Source organism: Pungitius pungitius, chromosome 14 (genome assembly GCF_949316345.1).
Source record: "Pungitius pungitius chromosome 14, fPunPun2.1, whole genome shotgun sequence".
Taxonomy (NCBI): Eukaryota; Metazoa; Chordata; class Actinopteri; order Perciformes; family Gasterosteidae; genus Pungitius; species Pungitius pungitius.
Window position 1 is genome coordinate 4,067,743 of NC_084913.1, and position 12,906 is coordinate 4,080,648.

The 12,906-nt window shown below is 48.5% G+C and overlaps 1 protein-coding gene across 2 annotated transcripts; it reads right to left on the bottom strand.

Moving 5' to 3' along the window:
• Positions 1-257: 257 nt before the first annotated feature.
• LOC119227931 (thrombospondin-1-like) lies at positions 258-8,710 on the bottom strand. 2 transcript variants are annotated; one of them, XM_037487135.2, is made up of 22 exons: positions 8,437-8,686; positions 8,248-8,331; positions 7,549-8,108; positions 7,373-7,451; positions 7,178-7,267; positions 6,958-7,067; positions 6,507-6,632; positions 6,032-6,128; positions 5,753-5,917; positions 5,481-5,657; positions 5,220-5,393; positions 4,850-5,130; positions 4,537-4,755; positions 4,330-4,437; positions 3,790-3,949; positions 3,574-3,692; positions 3,017-3,251; positions 2,657-2,884; positions 2,300-2,571; positions 2,112-2,209; positions 1,868-2,007; positions 258-1,776 (listed from the first exon to the last, which is right to left on the bottom strand). In XM_037487135.2, the coding sequence occupies exons 2-22, from the start codon at positions 8,309-8,311 to the stop codon at positions 1,769-1,771; spliced, it is 3,510 nt and encodes a 1,169-aa protein (XP_037343032.2). In that variant the 5' UTR covers positions 8,312-8,331; positions 8,437-8,686; the 3' UTR covers positions 258-1,768. The 2 variants fall into 2 exon arrangements, with proteins under 2 accessions (XP_037343032.2, XP_037343031.2); XM_037487134.2 differs by lacking the exon at positions 258-1,776 and having other exon boundaries at positions 1,857-2,007; positions 8,437-8,710.
• Between the last annotated feature and the right edge of the window lie 4,196 nt (positions 8,711-12,906).

Genomic DNA, 12,906 nt, shown 5'->3' on the forward strand with positions numbered 1-12,906 from the left:
AAATCTCCTGGGCTGTTTGTAAGAATAACCCACTTACAGACGAGCTCTGTAAGTGGGTTATTCTTCAATGCAGCTGACTCCCAAGAATATTCCCTTTCCCCCAAAGCTCCACCAGACTCGACTAATGGATTCCAGCATGGCTCGGGCTCCTTTTGCTTTTTGAGGGAGAGGGCCTCAATTGGAGTACAACGCGTCCAGAAACCATCAGGAAAGAGGTCTTGAAAACCACCATTCAAAAGGACATCAACCAACCGTGGTACCTTTTCAAAGTGTTTATTGTTCACTTGACATTACAAAATACCACGTAAAAGAAATGAACATCAGTTTGGGTAGAAACTATGGTACAAAGTTTATAGAAAAGCTTCACTGATAATTAAAAAAGACATACAAAACAACAAAGACATCCTCATGTCAGTGTGCAAATAAGTTTTTACAGACAGAAACGCTTCCATATGAGGCTACGCTTCTAGATAAATTATTTAAATAGCATACATCTACACAAATGAAATAACCTCAACATAAAACAAACACAATAATTTATCAAAACAATGCACAGGAAATACATATAGCACAACAAAGTTCAGATAACATTTATTTAATCCTTTATGTTCCTGGTGGGGCTTCTACAAAAATATCTTATATACACAGAATAAAAAATGATACTAAAGTCTCGCTTAATAAAAAATATATAAGCCAACCAATTTATACTCTGATGCTAAGTCATGTGATTCTTGTGCATTGCAGGCCTCAATACAAAAATAATTAATGAGGTAATATTTGTACATGGAGGGTTTCCTTTGATTTCCCCCCTGTTTAGAAATGAACAAGCTCAGGCTCACCAGTCATGCACACGATGTGGATGTTTACTACAAGTGTTCCTTTACTGTTTGGGTCAAAGTGAATTCTTTTATCTTACCATTAATCCAAAACAGCCCTGCTTGCAACTGCCCCTCTCTGTTTAAATCCCTTCACACATTCAGTAAAGAGGTATAAACATAATATTTGCTAACAATCATGGCTCCAAAGCAGTGTTACGTGCAGCTGTCCCGGAGCCCTGTGCCGTCCTGAATGTTGTGCTCTCCTCGTCTCGTCTAGTGCTCTTTCCTGAGAAGAATTTTGAATTTTTTTTGGGCCAGGGCGTGAGCCTCGGGCTTTTTAATGCGAGACCTCACGTGTACATGACTGCATGGTGGCTGGGGTCTTTAAAAGGTAAAAGTCAAAATGAAAACGTATAACACAGTTGTCTCGTTGGGTGGCACACATGCACAGACACACAAACCACATTCACTCTCTTTGATAGCAACAGTCAGTTTGACCCCTCAAACAGTTCCTTCAAGCCAACGAGTCGTCCCACTGCTCTCTTCATACTGACCAGTCCACAGCAGATGTCTACTGATGCTCAAAAATACATTTTTAAAACCACGTAAAGCTCTCCCCTTTGGTCCTTTGTCCGCAGAAGAATACTGCGGACAGTTAATGTGTGCAAAGCAAACAAGACGCGGGCTTCCCCCCTTCAACGCAGATCAGAGCAACAAAGTGAGAGGGCCAATTTCTTCCGAACAGAGCTGTGCTCATACTGAGTTTGGTGCAGAATCATCATTGAACTTTCATTTGCCGTTGATGTCCTGAGGTCAGCTGGCCTCACAATAACTCACTTGCTCGTCATTCCTCCAATGTGCAGTTGTCAAAAGAAAAAAGGTTAAAGCGATGTCGATCCAGGTCTTGTGTTATATATTCATACCGACGGACACTCTGCTCGAAGGTCCAATTATGTATCTGAAAATAGAAATAGAAAATGTGTTTAAAATAAAGTCTAAGCAAATGTAACCGTTCTTTTTAAGGTATTGAATAATCACTCAGCGCTTACCTCTGCATTCGTATTTGAGGTCTGAGAAGTAAACCATCTCCTGGGAGAAGACGTACAACCCTAGTCGCCCACCGGCGTACGTCTTGTCGTAGATGTTCCCAGAATCGGCCATGATCCTTTTGCCTTCATACATGACCACTCTAAAAAAGAAGATGCAATCCCATGAGCTCAATGCCACTACGTTAAATGTTATGCAGATCTTGTATTTAAATAAGAGGTCATGCCTCTGAGGTTTTGAGCTCACCTAATAAGTCCAGACTTGGGCCTGTGGGTCAGATGCCATCTGTAGGCAGTGAAGTCCTTCCAGCCAATGTTCTTGGGGTCGTGCCACAGAGTGCGAACCTGAAAAGGAGGATTTTCGATGGTTAGACTCAGAAAAGCGTCCAACTAGTTCAACGATGTCTCCCAACAAGTCAATGAATGTACACAAACCTGTCCTGCAGTGTCTCCGGTGTGCCACAGGGCGTTCCTCAGATGCTCACCGGGCCCAGTGGTGGAGTTGACCACTTTGATTGACAGGCCCGAGTAGCCTTGAGCTCTTGTGGGCGTGTGGGACCAGTAGGTCTGTGTGATCTGTTTCCACATCACTGTGTAGAAGCGGGAGCTCGACTGGTAGCCGAACACGAAGCCGGCGTAGTCGTCATCTCTGTCTGTGTTGACGAAGAACGTTCCACTGAAGTCCACCGCGCTGAACTCGTCGTAACCTGAAACCATTAAACAGATGGTTTAGAAGAGGTTCGCTACCACTTTATGTCCATGAAGAAGAAAGTCGGACCGTGTGTCACGCACCGACAGCAATGCCCGGGTCGCAGTTGACGGTCTGCACCAACTCTTTGCCCTGATGCCGGACCACCCAGTTGGGGTCAATCTGGGACGTGCCCTTGGGGTCCAGAGGAACCATTTGGAATCTGCGGAAGTCTGTTTCACTGATGGCAAAGTTCTCCGGGCACACGTCGTGGATGTCCAGAACGTTGTCTTGGTCAAAATCGTCCTTGCACACATCGCCACGGCCATTGCCTAAGAGGAGAACACGGAACACGGAAATCACAAAGATGGAAAGAGAGCAAACAAAACTGAACCAAACGAACAAAGGCCCCATTTAGTCAACCAAAAGAACCCGCCTGACACAGCGTTGACGGAATGACTCACCATCAGAGTCCAGCTGATCGGGGTTGAACGCCAGCCTGCAGTTGTCCTTGTCGTCGGGGATGCCGTCGTTGTCGTCGTCGTGGTCGCAGGCGTCACCCTTGCCGTCCTTGTCGTGGTCTGCCTGGTTGGCATTGGGTATGTAGGGGCAGTTGTCCAAGTTGTTCTGGTGACCGTCCTCGTCAATGTCCTGGTTGTTGTCGCACTTGTCTCCTACGCGATCTGAGTCAGAGTCGAGCTGCGGGAACAGAACAGAATTCCTTCGTGATGAGATTTCCCGCTCACACTGAAAGGCTCTTGTCCTCGCTTCAAATAACGTATCAGGTGCCGCCGGTCTGAAGGAAGCCCCTTGTTTTTCAGGTATGCAAGCAATGTCCTTTCAGACATGCCCTTGCACCCGAGCCAGATTACACGTTCATATTTGATCCAAAGCGGGATGAATGGAGAGGAGGCACCGCGCTATTCACCCTCAAAGTTGGCCCTCTGAACATAGTCAAGTTCAAACGGTCGTCCACGTTAACCGGCATGGCTTGTTATGGACAGACGAGATTGTAGTTTACCTGGTCGGGGTTGTGCTCCAGAGGGCAGTTGTCGCAGTGATCTCCCACCCGGTCCCTGTCGGTGTCTCTCTGATCCACGTTGTACACATACGCGCAGTTGTCGTTCCCGTTCAGAATGCCTGTTGCGTGACAAAAATAATACATATTTTAAAAGCTCACAGGACTGTGAATTGTGAATGTGAATGAATTTGGTTGGTAAAAAAACAAATCACTTACCATCACCATCGATGTCAACAGCGCAGGCATCGCCCTCGCCATTGTTGTCAGTGTCCGTTTGGTCAGTGTTGGCCTCGTACACGCAGTTGTCACAGCTGTCGCCAATGTCGTCTCTGTCTGCGTCATACTGCGCAGGGTTGTACACTCTTGGGCAGTTGTCCTAATTTTTTAAAGAAAAATCAAAACCCACAATGAATGAAATGACTGAAATGGATCATTGTCAAAATCCTGAATCTACAGGAGCAAAACACGGCTTGTTTTTTTTCTACTTTTTTTGATGTTCCACTGCAAGCACAGCATTTTTTATTTTTTTTTGCCTAACTTTCCAAATCCACACTTTAGAAATATGGCCAACAAGCCACAGAGTTCTTAATCGTGGCTTTATGCACTGCTACATGTTTTCCACTCTGGTGAAAGCACAAAAACAAAACTTTACATTCCTACTGCCCAAAGGAATCATGGCTGCTGCTGATTGCTACGTCTGGTCGCTGAGGAAAGCACACTTTTGGGGGGGTCAAACAAACTGCTGTGATGACTCACCCTATCATCGGAGATCCCATCGTTGTCATCATCGTGGTCACATTCATCACCCAGGCCATCTTTGTCATGATCTTCCTGGCCAGAGTTGGGAAGGTTGGGGCAGTTATCCTGTAAAGGAACAACAGAGCAGTTAAGAAGACACTCTTCCCAATAATACAGTTCACAAGGGTAATGATGGCCTTTGGCATCCATGCGGGGTCGGGCTACCTTCTTGCAGTGGTAGGTGGCGTTCTCCACGCAAACCAGGTCAACGTTGGGCCATCCGTCAAGGTCACTGTCCTCGCCGCAAATGCGTCCGTTCCCAGCGTACCCTGGCTTGCACTCGCAGCGGTACATGGACTCGGAGAAGACGCCCAAGTAGATGCAGTTTGCATTCCTATGGCAGTCGTGGCTCCCGTCTTGGCAGGGGTTACGGGGTTTGCAGACCTAAAGAAAATTACGCCGTTAAAAAAACCTAAAAAAAACTGGAAGCTGTCAACCTACCAGCCACATGCACAGTGAGCAGGTAATAAACTCAAACCTGTTTTTTAGCGGTCGCCTGTTCCACTCCTCTTCCGAAGGGCTGAGGACCGGAGAAGCGCGCAGGGCAGGGGAGGCAGTTGTAGCCGGGCTCCGTGTTCTCACAGCGATGGACTCCGTTGTGTGTGTGACAAGCATCGGGCACCGCTTTGCATTCGTCGATGTCTCTGCAGGCCACGCCGTTCCCGGAGAAGCCAGGTGGACACCTGCCACACCTGAAAGAGCCGTCGGGGAAGCTGGCGCACTTTGCTCCGGGGAAGCAAGGACTGGAGAGACAACCATCTGTAGAGAAAAATAAATGGCACTTTAAAAAGGGAAAGCTGTGAATGACTTAATTCTTCAATTTGGGTTGAATATCAAAGCCAGCTTACCAACAGGGCAGTCCTGTTTGTTGCACACTTGGGACACAGAGGCGTCCCCAACGCAGTCCTTTCCTCCATATTTGGGGACAGGGTCGGAGCAGAGACGTTTGCGGTTCTGGACTCCTCCGCCACAGGTAACAGTGCATGTGTCCCATGGTGACCAAGGTCCCCAACCTCCATTGACTAAAAAAGGCATCATAAAAACATTCAGTTCAGTTTGTTCCCTCGACTCCAGATGCACTCACACGTTGTTTTTTTTACTCAACTCACCAGGGCAGGGTGACTTTTGGCAGATTTCCGTTTGACGGCCTTCCCCCTGGCAGTCGCTGCCCCCCATCTGCGGCGTGGGAGAGTTGCAGAGGCGTATCCGGGTGATGACGCCCTCGCCGCAGGTCACGGAGCACGAAGACCAGGGAGACCAGTGGCTCCAACCGCCGTCCTGTTTGACTGTGAGCGACGCGCACCCAATTAATTCACAGAGCAAAAAACGGAGAACATTTACCGTCGCGATGGCTGTGAAGTGTTGGCGCGCGCAAACTTACAGCGTTTGTCGCATTCCTGGGGGTAGCAGTCACGGGTCTGGACGGAGGTGCCCTCGCAGTTGCTGTTGATGCGGTCACAGGAGCGCCCGCGCTGCTGGATGCCCCGGCCACAAGTCACCGAACAATGAGTCCAGTCGGACCAGGGGGACCAACCATCCTCTGTAACTGTGAAGAGGCGGGGAGGAGCAGGAGGTTACAGCGGGGAAAGGATATCCCGAAAAGGGGAACTAAAACAATCCGATGAAAGTTACGGCGGTTAAGTTTGAAAAAGGATCTCACTTGGTCCGCAGCGGGGGCAGCACTCTCCATCTGGCACGGTGGCGTTAGCGCACGGCATCAGAGGGCAGGAGATTTTGCGGCACACGGTGGCAGAGTTCTGGGTGGAGAGGAACGGTTGAATTAGCAACAAGAATAATGAGGGCGCCGACTGAGCCGGTGCTATTCCAAGCCCAAATCGCTCAAATTCATAATGAATGCATGTCTATCAGTGACATGACACACACTCTGCACACAACGCATGAGCAGCCTTCACTAGAAAGAAGAAACCCCCCCCCCCCATGCTGTTTTGTTGCTAGTGGAGAAGAAGTGTTGGCGGCTTTCAGACAGAATAGATGGGGTTATGGAGCGAGGCGCTGACACGAACACTATTATCACTTCATTACAGCCCGGGATACAGGAGACACGGCGGGGTCTTTCTTCGGGGGGGCCGGCTTGTCAAAAGGTCGCATTCCAGCAGGTGTGGCGTGACGCTCACCTGGCAGGTGCACTCGGTGCAGCTATCCACGGTCCATTCATCTTTGTCCTTGTGCTCGAATCCGTTGTGGATGCAAATTCCACTGGGGATGTTCATTTGATTTTTCAGCAGCGTGCTGTCCTCAGACTGGAGGGAAGAGAGAGAGAGAGAGAGAGAGAGAGAGAGAGAGTTGCTCAGGATGGAAGCACGGAAAACTTTCCCTCTGCCAAAGTTCCGATACAAATGAATCACTGGCCGACAGCGTGATTAAGGCACGGCTTTGCCTCGCTATTGAAGCAGTGCAAACGCGACCGAGAGCCAAACATATTTGTGTATTCAGATGGGTCTCGTTAAGGACTTGGCCACAGACCGACCATTACAGCGACAAGTGGCCACGCACCGGGAATTCTTTAAAAGACGGGAGGAGAAGACGGGAGTGAATGATGACAGGCAGCAGACCCCCGGAGCTTACCACTTTGCGCAGTTCATTCGACAGCTGTTTAACGACGACGCCGAGTCCCTTGAGCTCCTTGAACATTCCGGCGATGTCCTCACAGGAGAAGCCGCAGACAGCCTGCGGATCTGAATGCGAGGGAGGAAGGGTCCAATCAATGACTTCACCTCTTGGAGCGTAAAAAAAACGGTTGAGAGGAACAGAGACAAACTTTGAGGGAGGGGGGGGGGGTGCTCACCTTTGGTTCTGTGGCCAGTGTAATCGGTCCTAATGGCTGGGCTTGAGCCGTTGACCGGGTTGTCCAGGGTCAGGACATCAGTTAAGGTGGCTGCAGAGAGGAAAGAGGACACATTCATTTCTGTCCACTGGAGCACAGCGTGGCGTTTCGCAGCAAGATGGTCGGTTGACGGGCGGCTGATCTATTTAGACGTACCTCCACTCTGGCATCCCTTATTTCTCAGTACAGCATCCAGAGGGGTCCCAAAGACAAAGCGGAAGTTTTGAAGGACTCCCTGTGGGACGATAAATTCCAGTCAAGAGATTTTCTTACAGGACTAAGTGTTATTTTTCATTTTCGTAATTGGGTGAGCCGGATCACTTAGAACTTACCATGAATTTGTCCCTCACGGCTCCTTTTCCGATTCTGAGCCTGGCAACGTCCGCCAACTCCTGTGACAGCACTTTGGAGATCGGCACATCCATCTCCGACACGTTGATCTCCTCACAGCCGACAAAGAGCTGCACCCGGTCATCCTGGACAAACAGTGTGATGTTCTTCCAGTGTCCAGTGGCCAAGTCGGCATCCTCGATGGACACGACCTGCTGCTGGCTCGGAGTGGAGTAGACCACGTCCAGAGTGTTCGCCTTGCCGTTGGAGATGATCTCGAAAATGGATCCGGAGCCGTCCTTCTTCTCGATGGTCAAAAGGCTGCCCCGGCTCTTCTTGAACTGCTTCAGGTTGACCAGGAGGAGAAAGCCCCTCTCGGCCTGGATGGAGTCCAGCAGGTCCCTGAGGTAGCTGTCTGGGATTGGGGGGATCAGGTCTGCGTTGAGGACCTTGTATGCAGGGCTGTGGGGGTCGGCACCTTTGACCAAAGTCACTCCGTTGTGTCTCTTGTTTACCCGGACCATTTCAAATAGGTCATACACACTGTTATCGTCTCGACTCTCTGAGTGCAAAAAAAAGAAGAAAGAAAATGTATTAAACCAAAATTGAAAAAGTTAGTCCCAAAAGGAATTATTTCATTAAATATGGAACTGCTTTTACAGGCAAAAAAAGGAAGGATTAATAACGTTTTCCCTTCTCACCTGCCAATCTGGCTCCTTCACAGCTCCAAAGCATCAACAGCAAACAGATGCCCCGCAGCATCATTCCTAAACCTCAAGTGGTCCCTGATACCAACACAACAACAACAAAAAACACGCCGTTACGGGACACATCTATGAGACATTTCGGCATTAAAATAAAAATGTTAACAGTTAAAATAGTCTACGCACCTCTGAAAAAATAAAGAATGAAAAAAAAAAAAACTCCGAAAATAGATGAGAAGAAAGTTCTCGCTCCGTTGGACTCCGCGTCCCGTTTCTCCTCCTCTCTTTAGAACTTGTTGAAGCTCCTCAGGTGCCGGGTACAAAGCCTCTGTGAGACCGGGACTTTATTCCGCTGCTTGGACTTATTCCACTGACTCGTCTCGCCGACACGGCAGCTATTTGAGCAGTCCGAGGACATTCCTGAGGGTGCGCCTGCTCCAATGGTAAGGCCGCGTGGAAAGAGGGCGGGGCTTGAGTTCTTACCTCACAGCCTTGTCAGAGGAACATCCGCGTCGCGGGCGCGCACACACACACACGGACACACACACACACACACACACACACACACACACACGCGGACACACACACACACACGCGGAGGAGGAAAATGGCATTCCTGAGCCACATTTCCATCACCGGACAAATATTTAGTACACGCAACGGAGCCAAGATTGGGTCGTTTCCGGTCAAGTCACAGCTGAATGACCCGTTCAATGGTCCTTACTTTATAAGGGTGTTTTTTTTCTTCTAAAAAATAAATAAAATAAAATAAAGATATTTTTAATGATTCAAAATGAGTAGGACAATTAATTCAGTCATGTAAAAAAGGTATATTTGATAACCTTGAACAATAACCCTGAATTGAATTGACTCCAGCTTATGTTCATGACATTAAAACATGTAATTTTGCTACTAGTTTATTGTCTTCTTCTCATTCAGCTGTTTCTTGTCTGGCGGCTCCTCATTAAGTGATGACTGTATTGTGGCTTCAAAGGTTCCCTTATGTCTATAAAGTGTAAAAATAGTTATTGGAGTATAAGACAGAGGCATGTGTGTGTGTGTGTGTGTATTTTACAAGCTTGTCGTGTTTGTCATATGTGTATGTAAAGTTTGTAAGGTAAAGTGTACAGTAATGTCACCAAAATGTAAAGTAGTAGAAGTATAAAATGGAAGAAAATTGAAATAGCACCTAAAAAAACTAACAAACTCACCATCTCATCGTTAAGTCTATCAGCATCTCTGTCTTTGTTTATGGACTAAAATATTTGCTCAGATTCCTTCGAAATCATGAGATTGTTTATGGCTGAGCAGTTGACCTTTGCCCTCTTGCTCCCTCTTGTTTCCCAGGCCGATCCTCGGGACAGACTGCTGTCACTTCAGCACCGACCACGGTGAGACACAACATCTGGACAGCAAGAACTCTGTCTTTTTTTTAATGACCCCCGGGGACATTTTGGACTCCCCCCCCCCCCCCCCCCCTGGTGGAACCTTCCTACAGGAAGTGACACGGCAAGCAATGCAACGCTCCACTGTCTGGTGGCAAAGGAGCCTCCGGGGGAGGGTGGGGGGGGGTTCGTGGGAAAGATCCTTGGGGATATCATGGGCAGGTGTGACCGGTGGCACGGCGGTGGGCGGCACGGCGTGGGAGGTGTGCAACTGACAAGGCCGTGTTGGAGGATGTAAACGAGTCTGGAGGGGGCCAGAACAGATAGCCGGTGTTTACTCCGAGCGGATCCCTCGCCGCCGGTTTCCGCGCGCAGTTCGTCGGCGAGTGGGAGAGTTTATTTGCGTTTTAATCGCAGAATTTGTCGGCTCCTGCCTGCATGGGCTCAAGATAAAACCCTTTAAAGACCGACAGGCAGCGATGACCTCACGGGGCGTGGATTTTTGTTCCTTTCCGTCAAAAGCCCACACAATCTCTAATATTCAACACCAAACACCTCGCACCATGAGGCACTGTTTATAGATGCATGAATTACTGGAGCGCCACTCGATACCAGCCAGTGCAGGACTTTTGATCGTCAGATTCTCGAGCGTGTTGCAGCAACAACCCAAGAAGTCAAATAAACACACGGCGCCCCGGGACGAAGCGCAAGCGCTCTTTCCTATAAGGCCGGAGGGGGTGTATCTTAACCAGGAGTCAGGTGGGCCGGGTCCAAATCCAAAGATCTGACAGCGACCAGGACAGAACTCCATGGCAACGCAGAGGTTCCCACAAACTACAGGGGAGCTGCGCCTTTATATACACACACACACACACACACACACACACACACACACACACACACACACAGTGTTAATTGATGACTAAGGTGGGACCGAGCAGGCAGGTGAAGAGATTGAAAAGTCATTACTCCGCTGGATTTCACTTTTTCTGTCGCCTCAGGCTTCAGCTGGTGGTACGAGCTCCGCGAAATGCAACCGTGTTAATGAGAAGAAAAAAAAATACAAAATATCGCTTTGCGGTTGAGGCGATTCGTCTTTGCACGTTAAGTGCATTTTCTCAGCGCCAAAAGCGCATCACAAAACATGATTCAAATGCAAAATTGATTGCATTTCAGTCAAGATGTAATGCTTTTTCTAAAAGATAAACAGATCATTCACTGTGATTTATTATGTTAAATTGAAACATCGTTTTTTGTGTTTATGACAGCATGGTAACGGCATGCTGGAGCGGAGCAGCATCTGAGGATGGGCAGTTTATAGCGTCGATATGACGCACTACGTTGCTGTTATCCAACAGACAGGTTTGGACCTTCTCCTAAAAAAATAATAAAATCACCATCATCTGCAATGACTAATTCACCAGACATGTGAGGTCCGTGCCACCATTCGTCTGGATGGTAATGTCCCCCCCCCCCCCCCCCCTGCAGAAAACATTGGCGCGTTTAACACAAAGCAACAAAAAAAAAAGGTGAGTGGGAAGGAGCGGCGTGTATTAACAACCTCGAGCGGGGCTTGCTCCAACGCATCGCTCTTACCTGCCACAGAACTCGCCCCCCCCCTCCACCCCGCGGGGGGGGGACCAGCCTCCTGTGAGTCACATTATGAAAAAAAAAAAAAAAGAAACGTCTCGAGAGGTGGAAGTGGAAAGTGTGCGTAAGAGGCCTTTACGGACAGAAGAACGCGAGTCACTGATAAGCCGTCAGAAGGTCACCAGCGAGGTCGCCTTTGATCACGGATCACCTTTGATTTTTTGGAACAGCTGTTTAGATGAATCCATAACTCCTCTACGGTCGGCTCCGCGTTGAACTCTGTGCGCAACGTGCTCTAATAACTCACATTAACAGGGTGGCTTCATCCTCCTCCAAGCGAATTTGGGAATTTGTACGATATCATTTGTTGCCAGACTAAACACGTTTCTGTTTTTTGTTTTTCGGGGCAGATGACAAAGCACTCGAGTGACGCGGGGACTTCGGGCCGCTGTAAATCACTGCTCCTAATCCCTCCTTGGCATTGGAGGGGGGGGGGGGGGACGAGAGAGAGGGAAATAAGGATATTACCAGTGGCTTTGGAGCCTGGCGTGGCCTATTATAAGAGAGCCCGCTACACGTACGATCCAGTTTCCTTTGATCCATTGGATTTCAGTTCAACGAGAGGAGGGTTCTGTGGGTGTGAGGGATCTGAAGGTGTTTTGGTTTGGGAAACAGACTCATGACCACACAGGTGGTCTAAGACGCTTTAAGACGGTACCAAAATCACAGGCGGCTAATGTTAGAGGCCGGGGGGGGTTATTCAAGAAGTTACTTTTTAAACAGTTAGTGAGGCAGACTGGTCATTTCTTTCCATCCACAGTCACGTTTCTAATCACGTGACCGACAGACCAGTGACATCTGGCTGTGAAAAACTCGAATGGTCTAAATAAAACGTCAGTCAGGAGGAGTCATGACGATTCAGTGGCGGGAAGCGGCTGACTCAAAATTCACGGCTAAAACGATGTGATGCAAAAAGGGAAACATTCAGGTGCAAAGAACGGAGGGGGGGCCTCTGGGATTCTTCCACCAGCAATCATCAGTCAGAAGACATCCGCTTCTATTGCGAAACACACAGATTGCTTTCAAAATGGCCGTGTCTTGTTTTTTTAAATTTTTAAATTTTTAGTTTCTTGAAGACCACCCGAGTGCCGGGTGGGATTAGGGACCAACCCAAAAGGTAACGGCACTATTCATTCCCACAGTGAGACGGACGGAGGCCGCGCGAGGACAAACTTCTCCAGACACGGAGACGGCCCGCTTCGCATGTTCCCCCCCCCCCGCCCCGTTGCATCACAGGTCAACAAGTCCACGGGGGTTATGAGCCCGCAGGAAGTCCTGCTGTGTGGAACCTTCACACCCCCAGCAGGCCTTGAATTGGACGGCAAACTATTTGGTCCCAGATTAGTTGGGGATTTTTCAAAATGCAACAACGTCAGGAAAAACACGCAGAGAATGTTGTCGTTGCACAAGACCTGCAGTTCTAAACTTTCAGAAATACCTTTGAAACTTCGGTGTAGCAGAAATCCCAGAGTTTCCAAAAACCCAATCGGGGAACAGAGTGTTAAAAGTGTGTTTGATGTCTGCAGCCAAAACCAACTGAATAATTCCCCTCAATATCATTTTAAACGACTTATTAAGATGAAAGACGCCGATATACACATCATGGCGTTGAAGACGATTA